The 24,731-nt window shown below is 32.8% G+C and overlaps 5 protein-coding genes across 5 annotated transcripts; 4 read left to right on the top strand and 1 right to left on the bottom strand.

Moving 5' to 3' along the window:
• Nucleotides 1-123: 123 nt before the first annotated feature.
• On the top strand, nucleotides 124-6,294 carry LOTGIDRAFT_195134 (hypothetical protein). The gene is made up of 10 exons (XM_009064683.1): nucleotides 124-201; nucleotides 372-553; nucleotides 1,216-1,352; nucleotides 1,756-1,851; nucleotides 2,433-2,568; nucleotides 2,946-3,060; nucleotides 4,623-4,824; nucleotides 5,217-5,310; nucleotides 5,526-5,734; nucleotides 5,904-6,294. Exons 1-10 carry the CDS (start codon nucleotides 130-132, stop codon nucleotides 6,008-6,010), a joined length of 1,350 nt encoding a protein of 449 aa, XP_009062931.1. The 5' UTR covers nucleotides 124-129; the 3' UTR covers nucleotides 6,011-6,294.
• A 1,995-nt stretch (nucleotides 6,295-8,289) lies between these two features.
• LOTGIDRAFT_220713 (hypothetical protein) lies at nucleotides 8,290-14,776 on the bottom strand (the record flags this gene model as incomplete). The annotated part of the gene is made up of 13 exons (XM_009064684.1): nucleotides 8,290-8,308; nucleotides 8,872-8,998; nucleotides 9,546-9,591; nucleotides 9,841-9,983; nucleotides 10,288-10,368; nucleotides 10,749-10,876; nucleotides 11,101-11,152; nucleotides 11,570-11,677; nucleotides 12,240-12,359; nucleotides 12,508-12,621; nucleotides 13,109-13,175; nucleotides 13,455-13,641; nucleotides 14,641-14,776. The coding sequence occupies 12 exons, from the start codon at nucleotides 14,774-14,776 to the stop codon at nucleotides 8,900-8,902; spliced, it is 1,281 nt and encodes a 426-aa protein (XP_009062932.1). The 3' UTR covers nucleotides 8,290-8,308; nucleotides 8,872-8,899.
• Nucleotides 14,777-17,233: 2,457 nt separating this feature from the next.
• LOTGIDRAFT_129379 (hypothetical protein) lies at nucleotides 17,234-22,333 on the top strand (the record flags this gene model as incomplete). The annotated part of the gene is made up of 12 exons (XM_009064685.1): nucleotides 17,234-17,363; nucleotides 17,928-18,042; nucleotides 18,252-18,366; nucleotides 18,834-19,076; nucleotides 19,187-19,298; nucleotides 19,565-19,673; nucleotides 19,721-19,767; nucleotides 20,199-20,296; nucleotides 20,900-20,952; nucleotides 21,080-21,161; nucleotides 21,687-21,771; nucleotides 22,002-22,333. Coding segments are annotated over 12 exons (1,521 nt in total), but the record flags the coding sequence as incomplete, so codon positions are not given.
• A 1,378-nt stretch (nucleotides 22,334-23,711) lies between these two features.
• Nucleotides 23,712-23,978, top strand: LOTGIDRAFT_129169 (hypothetical protein; the record flags this gene model as incomplete). The annotated part of the gene is made up of 1 exon (XM_009064686.1): nucleotides 23,712-23,978. A coding segment is annotated over one exon (267 nt), but the record flags the coding sequence as incomplete, so codon positions are not given.
• A 162-nt stretch (nucleotides 23,979-24,140) lies between these two features.
• On the top strand, nucleotides 24,141-24,574 carry LOTGIDRAFT_73590 (hypothetical protein; the record flags this gene model as incomplete). The annotated part of the gene is made up of 2 exons (XM_009064603.1): nucleotides 24,141-24,205; nucleotides 24,439-24,574. Coding segments are annotated over 2 exons (201 nt in total), but the record flags the coding sequence as incomplete, so codon positions are not given.
• Nucleotides 24,575-24,731: the final 157 nt, after the last annotated feature.

Below are 24,731 nucleotides of genomic sequence, written 5' to 3' on the forward strand. Positions count from 1 at the left end.
AATATATTCACCTTTTTGGTGCTAACCTTAGTAGTAATTTGTTTTTCAAGGGAACCAAGATTTTTCAGGGGTCGACCTAGAGATGGATTCCTTGGTAACCCTCCAGTCACAGAGAAGACACCCAAAAACATGCCTTCTGAAATGTGGGTGACACAAAGACAGGATCATTTCAATGATGCCAACACCAAAACATGGCAACAGGTTTGTATATTGTGGTAGGCCTCCTGAATTGAAATTAAAAGTTTGTTCCAGATACCTATATTCATTTGCAAACTAAACACCTAATTCAAGCACCATTCTCTAAGTTTATACAAAGTTAAAGCACCGCTAGGCTACAAATATTTAAAGTTTTTAAAACTTTTGTATTGTAGAAATATTATGTTAATGATCAGTACTATAGAAAAGGTGGACCAGTATTTTTAATGTTGGGAGGGGAAGGACCACTAGGACCAACATGGATGGTTGATGGAGCTTGGATTGATTATGCTCAAGCTTATAATGCCATGTTGTTTTCTATAGAACATAGATATTATGGAAAGTCTCATCCCACACCGTAAGTGACTTAAGTTTCTTTTCAATATTAGCTCTGATATCTGTTTCTAATAGGTGTCTACTAAATATATAGATTTTGATGAAAATCATCTACCTTTTTTATTAAAGATGACTTTCATATATAACTATATATATAGTCTGTGCACCATTTATTTAGTCTGTTCATCATTTATCAGTCTGTGCACCATTTATTTAGTCTGTTCATCATTTATCAGTCTGTGCACCATTTATTTAGTCTGTTCATCATTTATCAGTCTGTTCACCATTTATTTAGTCTGTTCATCATTTATCAGTCTGTTCATCATTTATCAGTCTGTTTACCATTTATCAGTCTGTTTACCATTTCACCATTCATCAGTTCTTTTCTCCATTTATTATTCTGTTCAACATTCATCAGTCTATTCAACGTTCATTGAAATTCATTAGTCTGTTAACCATTCATTGAAATTCATCAGCCTGTTCACCATTTGTCAGTCTGTCCACCATTCATCAGTCTGTCCACCATTCATCAGTCTGTCCACCATTCATCAGTCTGTTCGCCATCCTTTAGCCTGTTTACTATTCATCAATCTGTTCACAATATATCCGTATGTGAACAATTTAACAGTCTGTTCACCTTTCATCATCAGCCTATAGACCTAACTCTATGTATTTCTATTACAGTGATATGAGTACAGAAAATCTACAGTATTTAAGCAGTGAGCAGGCTCTAGCTGATAGTGCTTATTTTATTCAGTATTGTAAATATAAATTTGAACTTCAAGACAATAAATGGATCTCTTTTGGTGGATCTTACTCAGGTTTGTTTTACTTTTAGATTATAAGCTTGAGGTAGTTTACAACAGAGTTTTATGTGAGCCACTAGTATAACTTTTATATATAAAAATCTTATTGAAAATAAGATGCTACAAAATTACCAAAACAAAGAATATTAGTAATACAATGTTTTGATATGGAAGAAAACCCAATGAAATTCTGCTAAAAAATATGCTAAAACCCTCTCTTGTGCACATTTATTCACAAACACTTTAATGGATATTTCATCTGATTATTCTTGTTTAAACAAATTGACTACATATTCTTTCTGACGTCTTTTCTTATTTCTTATCAGACTAAAACTCATGTAATATCTACCATTTTGTAAAATAAGTAATAGTTACTGGAATAGAGGTTTGAATATTTAAATTTAATTGTTTATATTAGGTTCACTATCAGCCTGGTTAAGATTAAAATACCCACATCTTATTGATGGTGCTGTAGCTACTAGTGCACCTTTATTAGCTGTTATTGATTTTAAAGGTAGGTTTTAAAGATGGGTTCCCTTATTTTCATTAATGAAAATGAAAATGCTAGTACTTATATGAATAGAAAGTAGAAGTGTTCAAATGACTTGGAAAAATACCATTTTGACAATAACTAATTCGAAATTAGCTAAGTAAGAAGAAAAGTACCAGCAGAATTTCAATGAGTGACTGATCAAGAAAGGTCAAAAAGTCTTTTTTATTTTGTTTATCCAGAAAGTACGTACATGGAATTTATGATTGGCTAGAACTCCTAATTATATGCAAAAAGAACATGATTTGATTAATACATGATTTATTAGAAAATACTTTGCTTAATTTGACACTTAAAAATAAGGAAACCCATCTTTAAGTTACTTTACACAATGTCAGATTATGTCTTGATATTACTGAGTTCTCAAACTAAATAGCCCAGCAGGTAATAAAGCTGCAAATCCAGGAAAGTCTATAACATTTAGCTAGTAGGTTAAAGACTGTCATCTGGAATTTTTTAAAGCTTGGTCAAATTTAAAGTAACCATAGTATAAAGTATAAAGGGATCATTTGGAATGTTTTATATTTTGCTTTCTGATTTTGTAGAATATTTGGATGTGACTCAGGCTTCTCTAGCTACAACAGGTAGTGGTTGTAATGAAGGTATTGAAGAAGCTACTACAGCAGTTGAAAAACTTCTACAAACAGAGGATGGTAGAGGTCAGCTTAAGAAAATGTTCAAGTGAGATATAAGTTATTTTCCATAATTTTTATTTTGAGTCTCCAGTTTTAGGCCATTTTTCTACAATGTTAAATTTCAAAATTTTGTTTTCAGCAATATTAATTGCATTTCTCAAGATGAAATCAAAGCCAGACCTGATGTGTCTGCAATTCAATAGACATTGTGTCATTAAAAAAATAATCAAGGGATTGTAGATTTTTTATGTGTTTTGGGGACACCGATAGCATCAATTTGCACCGTACCAATTTTCAATCAGACATATGTGGTTCCTGCAGAATTTAACTATATGTTAATAATTGCCTGATAGCTTAGACTCTCAGGTTTTCCTTTAATAAGATTTAATGGATTTTATTTATTTCTTGTTTTTATTATTTTAGATTATGTGATGATATAGATATAGAAAATAAACTAGATATAGCTAATCTCTTCTCTAATTTAGCTAATAATTTTGAAGAAGTAGTTCAATACAATAAAGATAATAGAGGTTTTGAGGTAAGAGATAACATCACTAGGTGAATACTGAGAGCTCATCTTTATTGCTTTCTTATTGATATAATATACTCATCAGAACCAATATGGAATATGCAACTTTTCAATATCTGATCTTGAGGGAAAGAAACAAATTAAGAGAATTTCTATCAAGTTCGAGAGGTTTGGACAAGGACCAACTGGTATTATTTTGATTCCTTCTTTTTATACGCCCAGACGTAAGATGGGCGTATATTGTAATCACCCCGTCGGTCCGTTCGTCCGTCCGTCCGTTCACATTTGGCTCGTGCTCACTCTACAGGCTACAGTTCTTTATGGATTCTTTTGATTTTTATTTTGTGTGTCAATGTCATTATGAAGATGATCCCTATTGATTTTCGTGATGATCGGATAATTTTTCACCGAAATATCGTGTCTGACTTGACGTTTTTCTCTATTAGCTATATTGTGCAACTCGTGCTCACTCTACAGGCTACAATTTTTTACAGATTCTTTTGATTTTTATTTTGTGTGTCAATGTCATTATGAAGATGATCCCTATTGATTTTCATGATGATCTATCGATTTTCATGATGATCGGATAATTTTTCACCGAAATATCGTGTCTGACCTGACGTTTTTCTCTATTAGCTATATTGTGCAACTCGTGCTCACTCTACAGGCTGCAATTTTTTACAGATTCTTTTGATTTTTATTTTGTATGTCAATGTCATTATGAAGATGATCCCTATTGATTTTCGTGATGATCGGATAATTTTTCACCGAAATATCGTGTCTGACCTGACGTTTTTCTCTATTAGCTATATTGTGCAACTCGTGCTCACTCTACAGGCTGCAATTTTTTACAGATTCTTTTGATTTTTATTTTGTATGTCAATGTCATTATGAAGATGATCCCTATCGATTTTCGCGATGATCGGATAATATTTCACCGAAATATCGTGTCTGACTTGACGTTTCACTCTATTAGCTATATTGTGCAACCCTGTAGTCACTAAAGGCTGTTTAATCATTTCTGACAGCTGCCAGTGGGCATATGTTACCTTGCCTGGCAAGCTATCTTTCTGTGAATTTTTCAGCATAAATACAGCATTTATAAGTTGTGAACTTTTTCAAAGTTTGCATAGATATATATTATAAAATTTTATTTGCTAGATTATTTTCACTTGTAAGTGTTCTTATTCAAGGGAAGTAAATGAAATATTGTTCTTGTTTGATTCAGTCATATTAATGAGCTTTGAGTTCTATTGTTTTGTCTAAATATTCATATGAGAGGCTGATTTTTCAATTTCTGACGACAATGCAAAGCATCTCACTGGATCACTTGAACACTACAAGAATTGAAGATTTTGAACACTCTGGTACAATTAGGAAGAACATTATTAGAAACCGATGTTCATCTGCAGAAACTTAGACTTTTCAGTCGTTGGTGTGTTAAGGTCATTTAAATCAGGCAATTGGTACATTCTCTCAGATATCACAGATTTCTAGCAGTTGCTGAATATCCAACCCCTATAATAGCGTTCCTACAGTTGACTATTGTCACTTATTGAGTTTATTTACAGGGTGGTGTAGGAGCTAATATTACATTAGATGTATTATGTGATATTATGACTGATACATCAAGAGGTCTTGCTCTACAACGTTATGCTGACGTCAATTCTCTCATGTTATCTACCTATTCTGAGAAATGTTTAGATTTTCTTTATTATAATATGATAGAGGAGATGAGAATTTCTGATTGGAATAAAACAGATTCTCCAGGAGGTAAGTGTTTTGTCTTTATTGTCAGTGACTTTCTAGAGTTTGATATGCAGTGTGCAATGAGGATGATTTTGCAATTTGCAAAGATGGTGAATAGTCAAATTTTTAGTAATTGCAACTAAGCCTGCAGATTGTTTATGAACGAATAATTGAGAGATTGTTAGAACTGCATCAAGAAACTCTGCTCAGAAATCTTTTTAAAATTTTTTAAAATTGTCGAATTCTAGAGTTTTAAGTCTGCCAGCAATTGAACTTAGGCCTCCCCCATGATAGGCTGTAGGGTTTGTCAAAACTGATACAATTGCCTTTTGTCATTTTACTTTATGCTCATTGATTCCTCTTTACGTTCAATTAATCAGAAGTTTATTGTAAATATATATTTTTCTCTGCTATAGGTCGACAATGGGTCTATCAAACATGTACAGAATTTGGATTTTTTCAAACATCTGATCTGGTGGAACAGCCTTTTGGTCAGAGATTTCCTTTGAGGTAAGAAGAGTTTGAAATTAGAGTTCTCAGTGCTTGTAAATGGAGTGTTGTTCATCAACAATAAAATAAGAATCACTTGCTTTAACCACTTGCGTTGTCCAAAGTGGAATAAAATTGAAATGAATTGTTTAAATTATGAAAATTGTTATTGCTTGATTGGAATAAGCTCTATCACCTGATAAACCATGAATAGCCTATATTTGACTTTTTTTCAGTTTTTGGGTACAACAATGTAAAGATATTTATGGCTATCGTTTTAATGCTGATTTAATTAATGCTGGTATTAATAGAACCAATACAAACTATGGTGCTAAGAATATTAAAGCTTCTAGAATAGTATTTCCTAATGGTTCTATAGATCAGTGGCATGCTTTAGGTAAATTAGATAATCTACCAGCTGGAAGTACTGCTATCTTTATTAATGGTAAGTACAAGGATTGAGGAAGTTTATCAGGTTTACCACTATTCTGTATGATAGAGGCTAATGATGTTAAAAATACTATACCACACTATACATCATTTAAAAATGCTTGGCACAGGATATTTTAATCTGCAGTTAAATCTGAATGATCTCTTTACATATTTACTTGCAGGAACTGCTCATTGTGCCAACATGTATCCTGCAGCTCCCACAGATATCCCAGAACTGACTCAAACTAGAATGACTATACAAAAATTAATAGGAGCCTGGATTCAGTAGATGTATAAAAAAAGTTACTTTTTCATATAAATTTCACACATATCAGATTTTCTTTCATATACCTAATTAAGCTAACTACTTAAATATTCATATTTTTTTTATTATACAAGAAAGTAGTAGTTCTGGCAATAATGCTCTCAAGAAAATTTTATAGTTTGTTTACTTATATTTGTCTTGTTGACTTCACCATTTGCTCAATTTGATACCACAATGTTGTATATTACTGTATGTTGTTTCTTTGTTACTAATTTTATTATGAAAATAGATTTATATTTCTCTGCATCAGTGAGGTGTGTTTTTCTTCTGCATCACAGAAGAATATGTCACTATTCTGACCTGTATCATTGCATAGGATGTCACTTTTTTAACCTGCATCACTAAGAAATGGGTTACTTTTTCTGACCGGCATCACAAAAGAGCGCATCTCTATTCTGACCTTCATCAGTGAAGAGGATGACATTATTCTAACCTTCATCACTGAAGAGTGTTAATTTCAAACAGCCAAAGGAAAAAATAATCTATAATTTATAATCTACAACATTTATTTTAGACAAACGACATACAGTGACAATCTACAATTTTTTTCTGACATAAAAATTAGGCGCCACAACACATTTATACATCAATATTTACATGATAAAATTATTTTACAAATATGTCAGGATCACATGATGACAAAAAGTGCCATAAATTATAGATTTCTTCAGAGAGAAACACTCTTAATTTTATTTCTAGTTTATTTAACTAAAATAAATATTCCATTACTTTTAATTGAGGCATTCAGAGCTTGTTATAAATCTTCTTGCTTCCAAAAATTCAACCTGTTTGCCAAGCAAAGTGAGTAATTTGTTTTTGTCCAAATAGGACAAATAGGAATTCAATATTGTGACAGGTTTCATGACATCAAAAATTATCGAAAAACTTGATGTTAGAACATACTTACTCTACGACCATAACCTTTGACTTTTTTTTTTTACAAAAATCAAAATTACAGTTGGACATTTTCTCCTGTTAATTTGAATATGCCTACTAACTCAACTTGGACAAACACCCATTATTAAATCTGAGTTCAATCTCAGCAAGACTGATATGATTGATAAAACAGCCTATATTAATTGATATCATCTATCACTAGTATTTAAGAGTTACAATGGTTCATAATGCTAAATAATATAATAGAGGTCAGCATCTAATAATATCATAATATAATTAATCACAGTCAATATTCGTAAAGCAAACACCTTGCCCCATACATTTACTGTCCTAGTTGAATAACTGTCAACTTCATACCAAGTTTGAATCCAGAGGCTTGATGCTAGGACATTAATCAAGCTTTTCCTTGCTTTAGTATTCAAAAATCTCAGGTCCTTTGTGTTGTAATCACTTGCAGACACCAAAATGATTCAATCAGACATGAACTGCAAAAATATCGAAACCAAAAGCCCTGCATTGGTCAAAATGGAAAAGTGTGCAATTATAGGTACAAACAAAAAAGTGTCCTATCACAGCCTATCATTTTTGTCACACATCAGACATGACTGGCAAAGCACTAATCAACAACCCTGTTTCAAACTTTGATACATTGTCAGGAATATATCTTAATATACAAAATAAATTCAACAATATGCTGAAATTCAAAATGCAATAATTCATTATCAGTTAACAGCAAGATTGTGGGCAAAATATCCTCAAAATGTTTAATACAATCAAAGCAGGACCAATTATACTGATTTTTTTCCTTCGAAATTTCAAACAATGCATGAACATAAAACTTAATCCTTTCTCATGTTTCATTTATAGCTGATAAAACTTCACTAACAGACTTAAAAAACATTCCAATTTAGTCTCCATTTCCAAATTTAGCACACACCAAATCAGGGCTTAGTAAATTGAGGTAGACTTTTAAAATGTGGTTTAAAAGATAAAAAGGAAAAAAAAGCAAAATCTCATTCACAGCACAGGTTTTGTATGCAGCATTGAATGTCTGGTTTTATAGGTCTGCAGCACCTTTTTCCACACAAGGCTAGAACAAATCCATACTCAAGTACAAATTAAAAACTTGTTTTGATGTTAACTGCATAAATCAATGCTAACTCCTAACTCAGCTCAAAATACAGCTCATGAGCTTCAAATGTTTGTATAGTAAATATATTGTGCTTGTTGATGTCTGTCCACCATTATAAATAAACTGTTAAATTCACCATAATAACTGATGGTATAACACAATAAATAGTGATATTTCTTTATGATGGACATAATATCTAATATACAACCAAGATGAGACCACAGATCTTTATTCTGAAAAATATACAACATATTGATAGCAATAATGATTGTATGAACATAATGAGCAAGACATGGGTACGAGATGACACCTTTCAAGGACTAACACTATCCTACATTATAAAATTATTCAGGTTTGAGATGAATATGTTTATAAAATTCAAAAGAGGTTTCCAAGCCTTATTAAAGTCAATGTGGAAAAGAGCAATTTGAAACTTTAATGTACACACACATCAAGGTTTGGTAAACTCTTAGAATCCCTTTGAAGCAGTAAATATAAAGGAAGTGAATATACTAAATACCATAGTGTATCACAGACTGCTTTAAGACAATAACCAAGTTATCATACAAAATGTTAGGCAAAGCGGACAGGCAATGCCAAGAAAGGGGCGTAACCCTACTCTTTTTCGATTTCCAACTGTTGCAAGATCTTCAACAAGCAGAGCCTGTAGTTCATTTGACAAGCCACTTTTTGAATGTCAGCCCCTTCCTGCAACACTGACAGAAGTAAACCAGGTTAGAAAAAAAAGAATATGTTACAATGGATTGGAAATAAGACAGTATCAAAGACATCCTACCATAATAAAAATAGTATCAAGACCAGGATCACGATACTCTCATTGGACTTGACCGTTGTAAATACTCAGCATACCAGGCTGCTACATTCACATGTTGATCTGTATATTTCTTTATAAATGGATGTTCCTAAACAATAAATTATATTTCAATTGACGATTTAAGTTTTAAAGCTACACTACTAACCATCTTGCTAAAAACTAAGTGGAGTTTTTCCCAATACTTTTTGCTCTCAATGGTGCTACTAGAGATGAGAAATGAGGGAATGCTTGTCAAGTCTGTGGCATTGGTTTACTCTTTTCATGATATCCCATAGTGAAGGGATCTATTGATAGAACCTGCTAAAGGGACAGGTTTGCTATTAGCGGAGGTTGATTAGAGTCTAGAATAAAAGTAAATAGTCATCGGAAATACTAGAAATGTACAGAAATGGCATATTTCAGTAAGCTATGAATACTATTACTGATTAGCTTAGCTATAAAAAAAATATCGTTTCTGAGACTAAAGTACGATTGGTCAAACAGATGGTGAATCGGTACCTATTTTTATTGTGATCTCTGAACACTTTGTCAATGTCAGACCCTCTAGACTGCATCACAGACAGGGTTAAATTGACCAGAGGTGATTAGGATGACCAAATCCGAGTTCCTTATAACATTTTTTTGGTTGTACTTACTAATAATTTACGATATTTTGGTCTTTTCTTGTAATCTTTTGTCAAACTGAAAAGAAAAAACAATAAAATGACACGTTTTCGTAGTCAACAGATTTTTGGACAACTATCTAATAAGTTTTCTAGTGAGTTCAAACAGAATCTAGGAAGAAGATAAAGTGATGTACTCAATTTTTGATAACATGGCTAATAAGACAATGTTCAGTTATACACTACAGAATTCAATCAATTCAAATTACCATGAACAAGAGATTTTAAAATTCATTAATTGAAGCATAAAACGATGATAAAAACATACCATTCTTTAACAAAAGATTGAAATTCTTGAGAAAACCCTTCATTTTGTGGTAAAACTGGTGGTTCTTCTTCTAAAACCTTGGTTAAAACTTCAAAATCAGTTTTACAATCTCGATATGGAAATTCACCAGTAGCTAATTCAACCTGAAAATAATAATTAGATAATGGTGGGTAAGAATACTTTAAATAATAATAGTTTCTATCACTTTTATAATCACTATCACTTAATGATCATAACATAATGGAAGCTAATGTAATAAATATAGGGTATTTAAGTCATTTCCATTGATTTGCATAATAGGGAAAACAACAATTCAAAACATTATAACAGTCAATTGGAAATTAATACGGACATGAAATCGAAATAAGCAAAACTAAACCTTCTGATTTTATATAAAAATCAATTAGAAAATAATAATGACTAAAATCAAGAATATACAATACTTACTAGAGATATACCTAGACTCCAAACATCAGCTCTAATATCATAATCTGGTTTAGTAGGATCAGGAGGGTCAATACGTTCAGGCTGTAAATATAGCAATTATCATCATCATTAGAATCAGAAAACTGAGAGGGTTGGGTTCAAAATTCACATACAAACAAAAAACTCCTGCAATTGTCAATATACTTGAACCCACATTTATCAAGAAAGGTTCGTTATCAAATTTAACCAGAATTTGTTATTTCTTTGTATGAATAGATAAGTCAAATTGATAAGTCAAATATGGTCATAACCTAGTAATTAATCCATCTGTTCTAATTTCTTAGTCTTAAAGAACATGGACGAATGCAGAAATCACATGAAATGATAAAAGTATCCCTTTTGGTTAACTGAAATCAACATTTACTTAGTTTTTTGTTTGTTTTATTTTCTAACATCCAGTGATTGATTTAGAAGTTACTTACTGCCATATAAGCTGCACACCCTGCACTTCTAGTCTTAGCTTTAGAATCAACTAATCTTCCACTAATACCAAAATCACATAATTTAACTGTTCCTTTTTCATCCAGTAGGATATTGGAAGGTTTGACGTCTGAAATACATGGATAACATGTGACTAAAATCATAAAATTTCAATTTAACAATGAATTTTTATCAATAAAATTTCAAAAAAAGCTGTTGAATCAACCTTGTGATAGATCTAAAGGCTTTAAGGGCATCCATACCTCTCAAGGGCCACAATATCAGACATCTTGCAATAGAGATAAAAGTCCTTAATATTTGATAAGTTAATGATTTGATTTAAGCACAACATACCTCTATGTATCACCCCATGAGAATCTTTTAAATAATTCAATGCTTTAACAACCTGAAATCAGAAGGCGTAGACAAACTGAATACTAAACCTCTCTTTCAAAAAAAATCTCAGACTTACAGCCAAAACTGTGTAATAAAGATTTAAAGTTCCATCAAGGGAGATAACTACAGATCAAAATAGCAATCCCCACAGAGACATTTCTGTCCAGGGAGGTTAAATTAACTAATTCCTCCAGCAAAGAGTTAAAATCTGAAGAGATGTTATAATCAATGAATTACTTTTAATCATGTTGCCTCGCACCTAAACAAGATTTGATTAGATACAATAGCCACAGTAGACTCAAGTCAATTACAAAGATTTTAATCAACTGTTCCAGTCCATCTTTCGTCGGAGCTGTGCATTGACAAAAAGGGACTGGATGATGGAGGTTATTCAAATTCATACCAATAAAAAAGGGCCAATACTTACAGCAATAGCAGTTTTTCCTAATATACACTCTGGAATAGGTTGACCTGATCTTTTCAATAGTTTATCATAACATGTAGCCATTATTTCCATACATATCCATACTTCACTCTATAAAACATTGAAAAGATGAAATTGTAAATCCAAATTTGACTGAACTGAATCACGTTAACATTGGTTGAGGAATGGAAACTTTGTGCAACCATAATGAAATGAAATAAATGGAGTTCAACGTCCTACTTTTCTGCACCTTAATGGGCTTATGAAGGCGGACAAGGTCATGCAGAGTGCAATAAGGGAAATCTTGCACAGGAAAGTGGCATAAAACTGCTCTTTCTATTTCCAACTGTCAAGGGATCTGTAACATGCACAGGGCCTGAGGTTCATTGTGGAATACAAACAGCCTAGCATCAAGTCAGCCCCTCTAATCTGGGTTTAAAAATGTTGATTTAACCCTGGACCTTCAGGTTAGCAAGCAAGTATCTAACTCACTGAGGCACCACAGCTCCTGTAACCTTAAAATTGAATAAAAAAAAAAGGACAGTTTAGCTCTTGGAAATTTTGAAATGACTTTACTTGGCTGTGCTGAAGGAGATCAAACAAAAGACTAATGACAATATTAACTATAGACTAAGACGTGGTATGGTACAGGACAGAAAATAAGTATACTTACATTTGTAATAAAGGTACCTATACACTGTACGATATAAGGACAATCATGAGATTTCAATACAACATCTAAATCCATTATTATTCTCTTATTTTCTTCTTGATTACCTGATCTTCTCATTTGCTATAATAATAAATTAAATCCATAATCATTATTGGAAAGTTAATCCATTTCCAAACATGTACTGATTTTTAGACATTTGCCAGCATCATAAAAGGACTTCATTGCTAAATATAATTCTCGATGAATATTAAAAGTTAACATAGCTCACCTTGACTGCCATAATGTGTTTAGTATGTCTATGTCTCATCTTATTCACTTGACCACATGTACCATGACCTAATTCCCCTAAATTATCTAGGTCATTAATTTCAGTCTGAACTTTCTGTAGGAAAAAAAAAATCAAAATTTTAGGATGGTGTCACAGACTGAATTTTGTCTATAATACTTAAATGTGGCTCTTCATAACACTTCTAAGAATGAATATAGAGATATCTACAATCTATGTGACCGAGCTGATTCTAACATTTTCATTAAGAAATTTTTATTTAATAGGGACAGGTGGGCCAATTTTTTGGACCAATCATACCTTAGTCTCAGAAACGGAATTTTTTTTAGCAAAACTTATCAGTTATAGAGTTCACAGATCACCATCGATATTTGAGCCTTCAAATCCATGTGTGTCCAGAATTATGGAAAAGTCATATAAGGAAAAAGTAATTATGGCTTCTAAAATAATATTAATATTTAATAAATCTTTATCTTTATATTTAGATGACTACATCTCTTCATCTGGTCTTACATCTACACTTCTAAAGATGAAATTAAAAAAATTGGCTGATAAGTCCCATAATAGAATATCATTAGCTTACCTTGCCATCTATTGTCAATATTCCTGATTGTTTCATAATCTCTTCATATTTTCTATCAATTTCAGCACTGCAATATTCAGAATGTTAAGCTTTGAATTAGGAAATAAAGTCATAGAGACATGGAAATATAGTCTAGTTGTTAGGACAAAACAATAAAATGAGGCCCCTTTTGAGTTGCAGTTGGTGCACATCAAAGATCCCTCGACAGTGTAAAGGCGAAAAAGAGTATTTTAATGCTGCTGCTCTGGCAAAATTACCATAGCCCAATTAGGTGCAGAAAGGTTGGGTGTAAAACTCAAAACCTCTTTACATTTTCCAGCCTATTTTGAGCCTATCTCAATCTTACCTATCATGATGTCTGGAATAGGATCTAGAACCTTCACCATGTCTGGTTCTTCCAGTTCCTGGTTCTAAATGTAATGTGCGTTTACGACTAGGACCATCTAAAACATTAGTAGGTAGTGTGAAATCTCTAGGACGACTAGGTGAAGGTGCTGAACTAGATCGTACTGAATCACTGGGGTTTGTGGTAACTGAAAAGAAAAATGAAATTGATCCATTTTTTTAAAGGTGTACATTATACGCCTGGTACCGGTAGCTATCATATTTAACTTAACTTTGTGGGCAAAGCAAATCTGGGTTAATATCAATTACAATAGAAAGATCTTAATGAAAAGGACACAAGATTAAGGGAGATTGAGATGTAGATAATCGACTTAATCGAATTATTTCAACTCAGAAATATTCTTACACAAAATAAAAAAATGTCAAAAGTATTACATGGGATATTTTTCTTTTATTGAAGTATGGTAGAGTAATATAATTATATTGATTTGACTGGTTATTTTACTTTAAATGTGGGTAAATATGCTGAATGGAAACTTTGAATATGACTGACCTGATGACAGGTAGGCCTACACGGGAGTAAATGTAATCATGTATTCAATTGATACAAAAGTTTGATGATGGATAATCAAAATCTTAAAATCCTAGTGATGATAATTAATTATTTTACCCTACACCAGATGACATTGATAATCAACCTTGTTACATGTCCATCCCTCCTAACATCTAATTAATGCAACACATTATTCTAGTTTTGGCTAAATCATAGATGATGACTGTTTTCTTATAATAAAATTAATATAAACTTGAACTTATTCTTCGGGAAAAAACTTGAAAAGGTCTACAGAAGTACCAAATAAGAAATGTGCATGAACAAAAGAAGAGCCTACCCCTCCCTCCAATTCAGGCTAACCCACGGGGAATTTAACCATCTATTTCAGTAGGCAGGCCTACGTCCTATCTCATCTGTTAACCAAAAAATTTCATTCCAAGGTATAAGTTTCCCTCACAATTCTTCTTTTGTAATAGACTTACCTTATTTGATTTATCCAAATATCATGCAAATGGAAATCAAATAAATAAGAAGCAGAGAAAATTGGGAATAAGGACTAAAATAGAAATCAAAACAGGGCAAAAAGTGGGATTTCCCCATTTTATATCGACAATTTCATCGCCAAAACACTTACAATTGCGTGGTCGTCTAGGTCCATGGTTAGGGGTACTACCCTCCCTACCCCTTCTGTCGCTGTCGTGAAGTATATTCTCTTTTTCTAGCCTTTTCTGGATATCATCGAGTCTGTTTTGAAAAGATGCCGAGGACATCTTTATTCACGAAAAAAAGGAAATAATGTCCGAATCATGTGATCAACATCAAGCGTCTAAAATTTGGATTTGGATCTCTCGAACTGTCAATAGTTAACAACACAATTAGACCAATGTAGAGTGCCTCATAATATGTAAATATCTATAAATCTCGAATTGATACAATTACGGAACTAAAATATAGGTCATTATTTAGCAAAAACTACTTTCAAAGGGCAAAGATTTATGCGGAATTTAATAATCTAGGGGAATGACAGAACATTTCGTCCTTCCACATAACGAGATGATTGATTTCAGAAAAATCATGTAGGCCTACAACCTTCACTTGCAATATCACAGAAATAAACATCTATAATTCCGATGTGTAAAGTAAAATTATTATTATATTTTTAGGCAAATTCAATTTCTGCCTATATCAATTCTTTTTTGCATATTTTAAAGCGGTAAATGTTTTTTTTTACAATCTTTTATAAATGTTTTTTTATCTACACAATTGACTCTAATTAAGGCTTAACCTTATTGGCTGGTATATATAGGTAGACGTTAGTTCCTTAATATTTTATCATTTTATTTTATGGAAGAAAATTATTGAAAAATAGAATTGGTTTGGCGCATGTTGGCGCATATTTAACGCCCAAAATGTATAAAAATAATATTTCTTAACTTTGCTACAAATAAAGTGAGGTGCAATTGTTATAACAAACCATTTTTCGTGGGGGCCCATAGCTAAAAAAGACCTACGTCCCCTCCAAAACCTGAAAAAGGTAGATGACTTGAATGACTTGTTGTTTTACACAATTAAGCCCCCTGAAACCCGAAACTAGCTACGGGCCTGCATGACTCAGCCTAGTGGCTAAAATGAGCTTATATTATTTTGTTCGGAAATCTTATCTTGATCTAGTTGTGACCAGAGAGTCGATATTCGTATGAAAAAATCTGCCTTCCCATGTCTCCCCTATCTTTGGAGTTTAAAGAAACAAATCAAAAATGATTTTACGCGGAACCAAATAAAGATTATCCAGTTCTTGTTTGGTTTTTTGGTAGACTGGTCGATTGTTCTATCTGGTCGCACTTGTTTCTTGCAAGCACGGTTGTTCTGTACAACGTTCTTGAATGAACAATTTTGTTTCTGCTTATAAGACTAAAAAAACATATGTATTTTCAGATACGTATTATGTGTAAAGAAACCGATTGTCCAATAGTTGACCTATATCATCCTATTTTGACAGTTTTCGAAATTGAGATTGTTCTTTTTTTGTATATCAAATACGACCTTTTGATATGGTCATTGCCATGATTCTTTACAATACAGTCAGAATAACATAAGACGTCAATTATGACAATATTGAAGATAACATTTGATAAATTTGAATAAAACCCTTAAAGTTTCCGCCTTATTCTGTAGTATATTACTTTTACGAAACAAACCCAGGCCTGTTTCAGTATGTTTCTGGTTATAAAAGTTATCGACCAATGTAAATTGTTCTCACTCTCGCCAATCATTTCACATGGGAAACGCACGCGATTCAACAGTGACTGTACACATAACGGGATGTTTTGCCGTTATAAACTGTGTAAAATGGTGAAAAGCTTCTTGTCATCACATTACACCAGTCAAAGTCTATTTCATAAGCCAAATATGATAAAACATTATGAGGTAAAACACAGTTCAGAGTTTAATTTTTGAGAAAACTAGACCCACGTGGTTATTGATAATAAACTTTGTATTAAAGATAAACATTAAAGATATAGTTTGATTTTTTGAAAATGTTGTATTTCTGATTTAAGTCTTTATAACACTTGCTGATAATGTTTATAATTAAAGAATGTAAAAAGTGCTATAATTTTACTTTGTAAGCCTATAATTATGTTTTTTTTTATAGTGTAAGTATACGTACCGGTATGTAAATTTATTATTCAAAAATCAAACTATGACTTTAATGTGATGTTTAAGGTACCGTAACGGAGATAAAAAGGGGTTACGATCATGAATAGTGAGGTAGTATAATACAGTTCATTCTAATACATTAATCTGAATCCTGTTTTTGAAAGGACATAATATACTTGTATAGGATATATCTAAGTGGTGAATAGGATGCCTGGATGGTAGGACATAGGCTAGTTCAAGAATGAATGATCATTTGTTCTCATTTGAAGTAAACAATTTTCTTACTGATACTAATATTTCTCAAGAATATATGACATTTATACCTAAAACTCCTAAATGTATTTAAGCTTTTGATAAAAAATTAACCAAGTTTTCTTAAATAGGCTACCGGTTCTAAATTGTATTTTTTAATAGGTCATCCAATTCATTCAATGGTCTTAGAAAATATTAAAGGGGCACAGCCACTGAGAAAAGTATTTTTAGTTACAGCAGTTTTGTTTGAACATTAAATAGACAATGACAATGTCCCTTTAATATAAAATCTTTGATTTACATGGTTAAATGATTTATTCCAGGAGGCAGTGAGAACTCTCAATTCTCTTCAATCAAATGCTCTTACTCTAGAGAGATGTCAAATAACTGCAGCGAAAAGATTACAGAATATGGTAGATTATATTCACAGATCTGGATTAACAGTAAGTATATTATGCGATTCACCAACTTAAGAAAAAGGAGAGGGCCTCTGACTGAATAAGGAGTTAGAATTTCTTAGTCATTATAGTCAGTATAACCTGGAAGTCTAAGGCTTAATCCCAGTAGGCTAAATTTATATGTAGGCCTAGGTTAAAATAACATCTGTTTTTTTCTACCTATTGTTTCCTCCTGTTAGTGATAAAAGTTAGAGGGTCTGAAATGGAAAATATGTTTACTCATTCAGATTAAACATTAAACCAAGGCCTAGTTTGCTATGAGATGTACACATTAAACATATCTCAACTGATGGAAATACCAAAAGAAAGCTTATTCAGTCCCCCTTAAGGTTTTACTCAAATTCATGATATTCATGAATAAGGTGCACAGAAGTAAACTTATGGTTTTGAAAGATAGAAGACAATGCTCTGATCTAAAAAATGTATGGATTTAATGTAAATTGCACCTTTTGAAATGATATGAAAATGAAAGTAGGTGTGAGCTGTTGATTTCAGACTAATGTAAAGCAGTTTGTGTAAAATATTTTGATTTAAAACTGTTAATTTCAGTTAGATGATCTAGATAAGTTATCTATAATACATATTAGTGGTACCAAGGGTAAAGGTTCTACAGCAGCATATTGTGAAAGTATTTTACGTCATGAAGGATATAAAACAGCATTTTTTAGGTAAATCAGTGAAATAGATAGTAGATAGTAGTAGTTTATTCCTACTGGGTCCAAATGTAAAGGCATTATAATTTATAGCACAACTTCAATTTATTTTGATGCAAGCTAAGAAGAGAAAATATATAATATGTGATTACATTCTATCTTTAAAAGAGTTCAAAAGAAAATATTACTGTCTGAGTGTAAGCAAGATGATTTTGTATTTTTAGTTCTCCACATTTAGTTGAAGTCCGAGAGAGATTCCGTATTAATGGGAAACCAATCTCAAAAGAATTATTTACTTCTAATTTCTGGCATGTTTATAATAAATTGGATGCAAGCAAGGTAAGTACATTGTCAATATTGTTATCAGAGGTAATAATATCAAATACATGCATGATTTTCACAAAACCTGGTCTTGCTTTGTATAAAGAATAGTGGATAAACTTTATATTTATACACCTCTAAACAATTAGATATATATTTATTCATCAGTGTTACAAACTTAAAACATTAACTCAAAATATATCCACTGGAGCGCATTTGTTAAAGATAAAAGGGCAGTATACAAAATTTTTATTATCAAAAACGTTATACCTGAAAATAATTAGGAGACATATTTCTCTACAACATGGTGTTTATTTTGCTTAAATCGATGTGTAATTTTCAATCACCTACTAAAAAAAAGTTGACACTTGAACATTTTAAATAGTTTAAATAGCATTTGGCAGGATTTTTTTTATTAGGCAAGAGGCAACTTTCTAGGCTTGTGTATAGGACTGTTATAGTTCAGCTTTTTTGTTGAATTTCAGGAAAGTTATGATAACCTGATGCCACCATATTTTGCATTTCTGACAGTTCTCTCTTGTCATATATTCCTGGAAGAGAAGGTTGATGTGACCATTATGGAAGTTGGAGTAGGCGGAGAGTATGACAGTACCAACTTTATCAAACACCCAATTGTTTGTGGAGTTACTTCTCTTGGTTTAGATCACACCACTATTTTAGGCAAAGATTTGGCATCCATTGCTTGGAATAAAGCAGGCATTTTTAAGGTAAGTGGTTAATGATCTACATTGATGTCTCTATGACTAGATGACTTGAATTGACTCCATTTCAAAGATTCAACATGGTAATAATGTGTTTTCTGTATTTATATTGCTAGGAAGGAGTGCCAGCTGTCACAGTAGAACAACCACCAGAAGCAATGAAAGTTATACATGACAGATCTGTAGAAAAAAATGTGAGTATGAGTGAAATCAAGGATGTGACTTTACGTTTTGCCAATTAGATATCTTATCAACAACCTGTTAATACTGACCTAGATCTGAACAAAATATGTTAAATATGCCATTTTGTTCTATTATTGGTTAACCTTATCACCTCCCATCCTTGCCATTTTGCTTTAACATTTTACTTGAAATTGGAAGCCTTTAAACCAGACTTTCTAAATGGTGCATTATTTTATAGTTAGTGTCAGGAAACTTTCTTTTACTGTTGTCTATTTTATTATAGAATCCAGTGTATGTAACATCATGTATAGATAATGTCTCTCAAGATATCAAACTTGGTATTAATGGAGACAAACAGATTGTAAATGCTTCTCTAGCTGTACAGTTATGTAAAATATGGAAGCAAACACACTCAGGTAAGTAAAGTTTTGTTTATGATTAATAATAACATTTGCGTGGATAAACAGAGACCCTGTGCCACTTTTTTTCCCTATTAGTACACAGGTATATAATAGTTGATCTGAAATTATTTTTTCAGGAGCAAACAATTCAGCCCTGCCATCATCAATGGATTCTAGTAACAAATTGTGTGGTATACCAGTTATTGATGTGGACCCACTTACAGATGTTGAAAAACAAGGTGAATATTGTTTCGTTTTCTTTGTCAATCTAAACAATAGTAGCAGGACTCTTTATTTTTAGTCTCAAGTTGCAAAGAACAAAGAGTTTTATTTTATTCATTCTATGCATAAGATGAGATAGAGCCTTTCAATTTTATATTGACTTGCCCTGTCATGGATGTAGATTGAAGGGCCATATATTATTCAATGGTACTGGCTGTCAATTTTCCTCATGGTACACTGCATGCATGCAGAAATGTATAATGTAAGGTTGTATTTCATATTTGCAACTAAGTTTAAAATAATGTAAATTAACTAACTGTAGGTTTAAAGGAATGTATATGGTATGGTAGAAATCAAACTATACAAAGGCCTGGTATAACATATTATTTAGATGGTGCTCATACACTTGAAAGTGTTCAGGTAATTCTAAACCAATTACGAATTTGGCCTATTCTTGGCAATTTCAAACCTCATTTTGCTGTCTTTTCTGTTAAATATTTATACAAATTCATTTAAAACTTTTAGAAGTTGGGTTAAATCATCAGATATTTCTATAAAAACTAGATAAAGTGTGTAACTTTCATCTTTCTGATTTCAGGCATTTTTTTTTGTGTGAGTTGGGTGGGAACGGGTCAATTTAGTTTAGATTGATTAATGTAGAAGGAATTCACTAGCCTTTGTATGTGGTTGATTGGTAGATGACAAGTTAACGTTAACTTCCTGCAGATGCTGACATCGCAAACTAGACTTTGTATATGTGTATTGATGACATTTATAACTTCTGTTTGTGCCATTCCCATTTCTCTTCTGTAGATCCTGTGATTTCAGAAGAAAATCAACTGGATTATAAACTTGCTGTCAAATATACCAGTTGACTTCACAAGTATTTGCACTAGCAATGTCATAATAGATAATCATATACAGAACCACTCATGAGGAGTGCTATGTTCCTGATGCATATAGAAAGACCAACTTGAATATCTTACATTCTGTATATAACTAAATTTTGTGGTTATTTTTTAGCAATGTGTGGATTGGTTTAACGAATCATCTACGAAAGAAGCCAAGGCTGTAAAGTAAGTCAGTTCAAGTATTCTGAAGATTGACTTCTTTTTGAAATTCTAGATGTTTCCTTTGAAATATATGATAATTTGTTTTGAATTGGTTGTCAAGTTATATGATATTGTTATACATGTATTTCAGAGGAAAAGTAGTAAAAATATTAGTGTTTAATTTAACTGGTGGTCGTGGTAGAGATGTTAGTATACTTCTAAATCAACTTCAGGTAATACTACAAGATTTATAGTAGTTGTCTGGCCTATATATTAGTATCAGATATCACCTATAATGCAATAGCTGGGATTGCTGTCATTCCTTTGAAACTTGACTTAACTTCCAATGAATCTCTTTATGCCTGCTACTTCAATTTTTTATATTTATTCCCTTTTTCCTTCTGTATAAAAATGCCGGGAAAAGTATATAATATTTATAGACAAACAGTTTGAAGTAATGCTCATATGTATCAAAATAAATGGAAAAGAAACACATAAATATTAAGCCAACACTTTCACTCCGAAGACATCATCAGCCTTTTATTACCATACAGATGTTCTCATGCACCAAATTAGAATTTAATCATATTTGGTATATGAAAGGCATGGTGTATGGAAGTATTTGGATGTAAATGACATAAAGGAGAATCAGGTGTTGAACTGTATCTATTGTGTCTAGATAACCTAGATCATATTGAAGTACTTCTATTAAATTTGACCCATACCATCTTTCTATAACAATGTCTACCTTATTTCAGAGATGTAATTTTAATGGAGCTCTTTTTACACCAAATTTAGCTTATTCTGCCATAGATCCTAATCACAGCGGTAAGTTGTCTACAGGTAACTTTAAGAAAAACAACAAAACATCATCATTTCTAATATTTCTATTATCGAAGGATATTCTGAGCCTCTGAAATGTAACCGGCTATAATTTTCATTTTTCCATATAATTCTAGATAATGAATATAAAGCAATGACAGAAACTGCAGGAAATAAAAATTGTGAATATTACAAATCAATCTGGGAAACTCTTAATTTTGAACGTGAACACTCAAAGACAACTCGGGGAGAGATATTTCAAAATGGAACATCAGAACATTTTGGTACAAGTAAATTGGGTGAGGAGCTAAATGGAGCTCAAAATGAACTCTTTGTGGTAAATGGAGAGGCGTTAGATATGGAGAACCTAAAATACCATACTCACATATTACCTTGCATATCCAGTGCCTTATTTTGGGCAACACAAGGGAAAGATAAATGTGTAAATGTTGAAAAAAACTGTGTAGTTCCTGATATACCATCTGAATTTCATGATGCCTCTCACATTCAGATATTGATAACAGGCAGTCTACATTTAGTGGGTGGAGCTTTAAGTATTGTTATGCCAAATCTTAATGATTGATGTTTATTAAACTGGGTTATTGGTCAAAACATGAAACTGAATTTAATTTGTTATACCGTAAACCACTAAAATTTGTTTTTTAAAATACATCCATTTAACTTTCAGGTATCTTATCTCAATCTGAGAATCTTTGAATAAGCATTTTTTCATTTTTCCAAAACAGATTTTTATATAAAAAAAAATTATTTACTCTTGAAATAAAATATTTTTAGCAATGTTAAAGCCCCATTATTCCAGTCACCCAAGTTCCAGCTGTGATGGGAAAGGGTAAAATGACTGCCAAAAAGTTTGGCAGAGTTATTGGTAAATTATGACTGTTTTATTATTCTCTTTCATCAGTATTATTTGATAACAATGAATTATTGGATCCTTTTTAATACAGCTATGATATTTGTAACTATACTGATATAAGTGTATACAATATACAACTATGACTTGCTATTAGTGCCTTTCGTTGAGTAGTATAACATTCTATATAATTATTAATATATTATATTTTTGAACATATTTTATAATTGTTGTTGTTAATAATAAACTATAATGTACTCTTGTAGGTGTATTTGTATTTTCTGTTACATAAATTTCAAATCTTTCAAATGAACATCCAGTATATCTAGTCCTTTAATGGTTCTCTGGAAGAGTTGGGACATTGTGGTGCTCTAGCCTACAAACAATTTAGAACATAAACACATATTAACATAGCCTTGTATTTAGGTGGATTGACATGACATTTCCAATCTGAACCACTTCTACTTTTACAAAAAGTCGATAGAATTATTATGTTAAGGTCTATGATGTCACAAAGGCAAGGAGGCCAAAATAATTCACTGAACAAGGCAACCCCGGCTAAACATTGAAATTTTACCACAATTGAGACTTCAAGAGAGTATTCCAACCTTCGTAGGCCTGTTAGAAACACCCATGACATGACTTGTATTGCATAATTCACCATATTCCACAACATTTTAAAATTATGACCGCCCGCGTTACAAAACGGTTATTAACTCATTAAATATGAAACAATTTTTTTTAATTAAAAAATAACGAAACTCATCGGCACAAATTAGCGTTATTAAACTCCGAGATAAAGGTAATTTTTTGATCTCTTTAGTTTGTTAGATGGAGTCGAAAGCCCTCTAGCGTACGTCAAATAAAATAGTTCAATACGGCCTCATGGAACAATGTTGCACATAATCTAGTTGTCATTGAATATCCATTTTACAGGGCGCTTAAGAAACTAACGTAAAAAGAAATCAGCTGATGGGGCCCGACGTTGCTTAACTTCAGTGATCGGACGAGAACTGGTGCTTTCAACGTGGTATGGCCGTAGACATTATATAGGAATTTTTCTGGCGGGTCTTTCTCGCAAATCAAGGGGAAATACCAGCAAAAAGGAGTCTACAGCACTCGGTGTTCCCAGGCGGTCACCCATCCAAGTACTAACCGAGCCCGACGTTGCTTAACTTCAGTGATCGGACGAGAACTGGTGCTTTCAACGTTGTATGGCCGTAGACATTATATAGGAATTTTTCTGGCGGGTCTTTCTCGCAAATCAAGGGGAAATACCAGCAAAAAGGAGTCTACAGCACTCGGTGTTCCCAGGCGGTCACCCATCCAAGTACTAACCGAGCCCGACGTTGCTTAACTTCAGTGATCGGACGAGAACTGGTTCTTTCAACGTGGTATGGCCGTAGACATTATATAGGAATTTTTCTGGCGGGTCTTTCTCGCAAATCAAGGGGAAATACCAGCAAAAAGGAGTCTACAGCACTCGGTGTTCCCAGGCGGTCACCCATCCAAGTACTAACCGAGCCCGACGTTGCTTAACTTCAGTGATCGGACGAGAACTGGTGCTTTCAACGTGGTATGGCCGTAGACATTATATAGGAATTTTTCTGGCGGGTCTTTCTCGCAAATCAAGGGGAAATACCAGCAAAAAGGAGTCTACAGCACTCGGTGTTCCCAGGCAGTCACCCATCCAAGTACTAACCGAGCCCGACGTTGCTTAACTTAAGTGATCGGACGAGAACTGGTGCTTTCAACGTGGTATGGCAGTAGACATTATATAGGAATTTTTCTGGCGGGTCTTTCTCGCAAATCAAGAGGAAATACCAGCAAAAAGGAATCTACAGCACTCGGTGTTCCCAGGCGGTCACCCATCCAAGTACTAACCGAGCCCGACGTTGCTTAACTTCAGTGATCGGACGAGAACTGGTGCTTTCAACGTGGTATGGCCGTAGACATTATATAGGAATTTTTCTGGTGGGTCTTTCTCGCAAATCAAGGGGAAATACCAGCAAAAGGAGTCTACAGCACTCGGTGCTCCCAGGCGGTCACCCATCCAAGTACTAACCGAGCCCGACGTTGCTTAACTTCAGTGATCGGACGAGAACTGGTG

The sequence above is a fragment of the Lottia gigantea genome (genome assembly GCF_000327385.1).
Source record: "Lottia gigantea unplaced genomic scaffold LOTGIsca_64, whole genome shotgun sequence".
NCBI classification, from domain to species: Eukaryota; Metazoa; Mollusca; class Gastropoda; family Lottiidae; genus Lottia; species Lottia gigantea.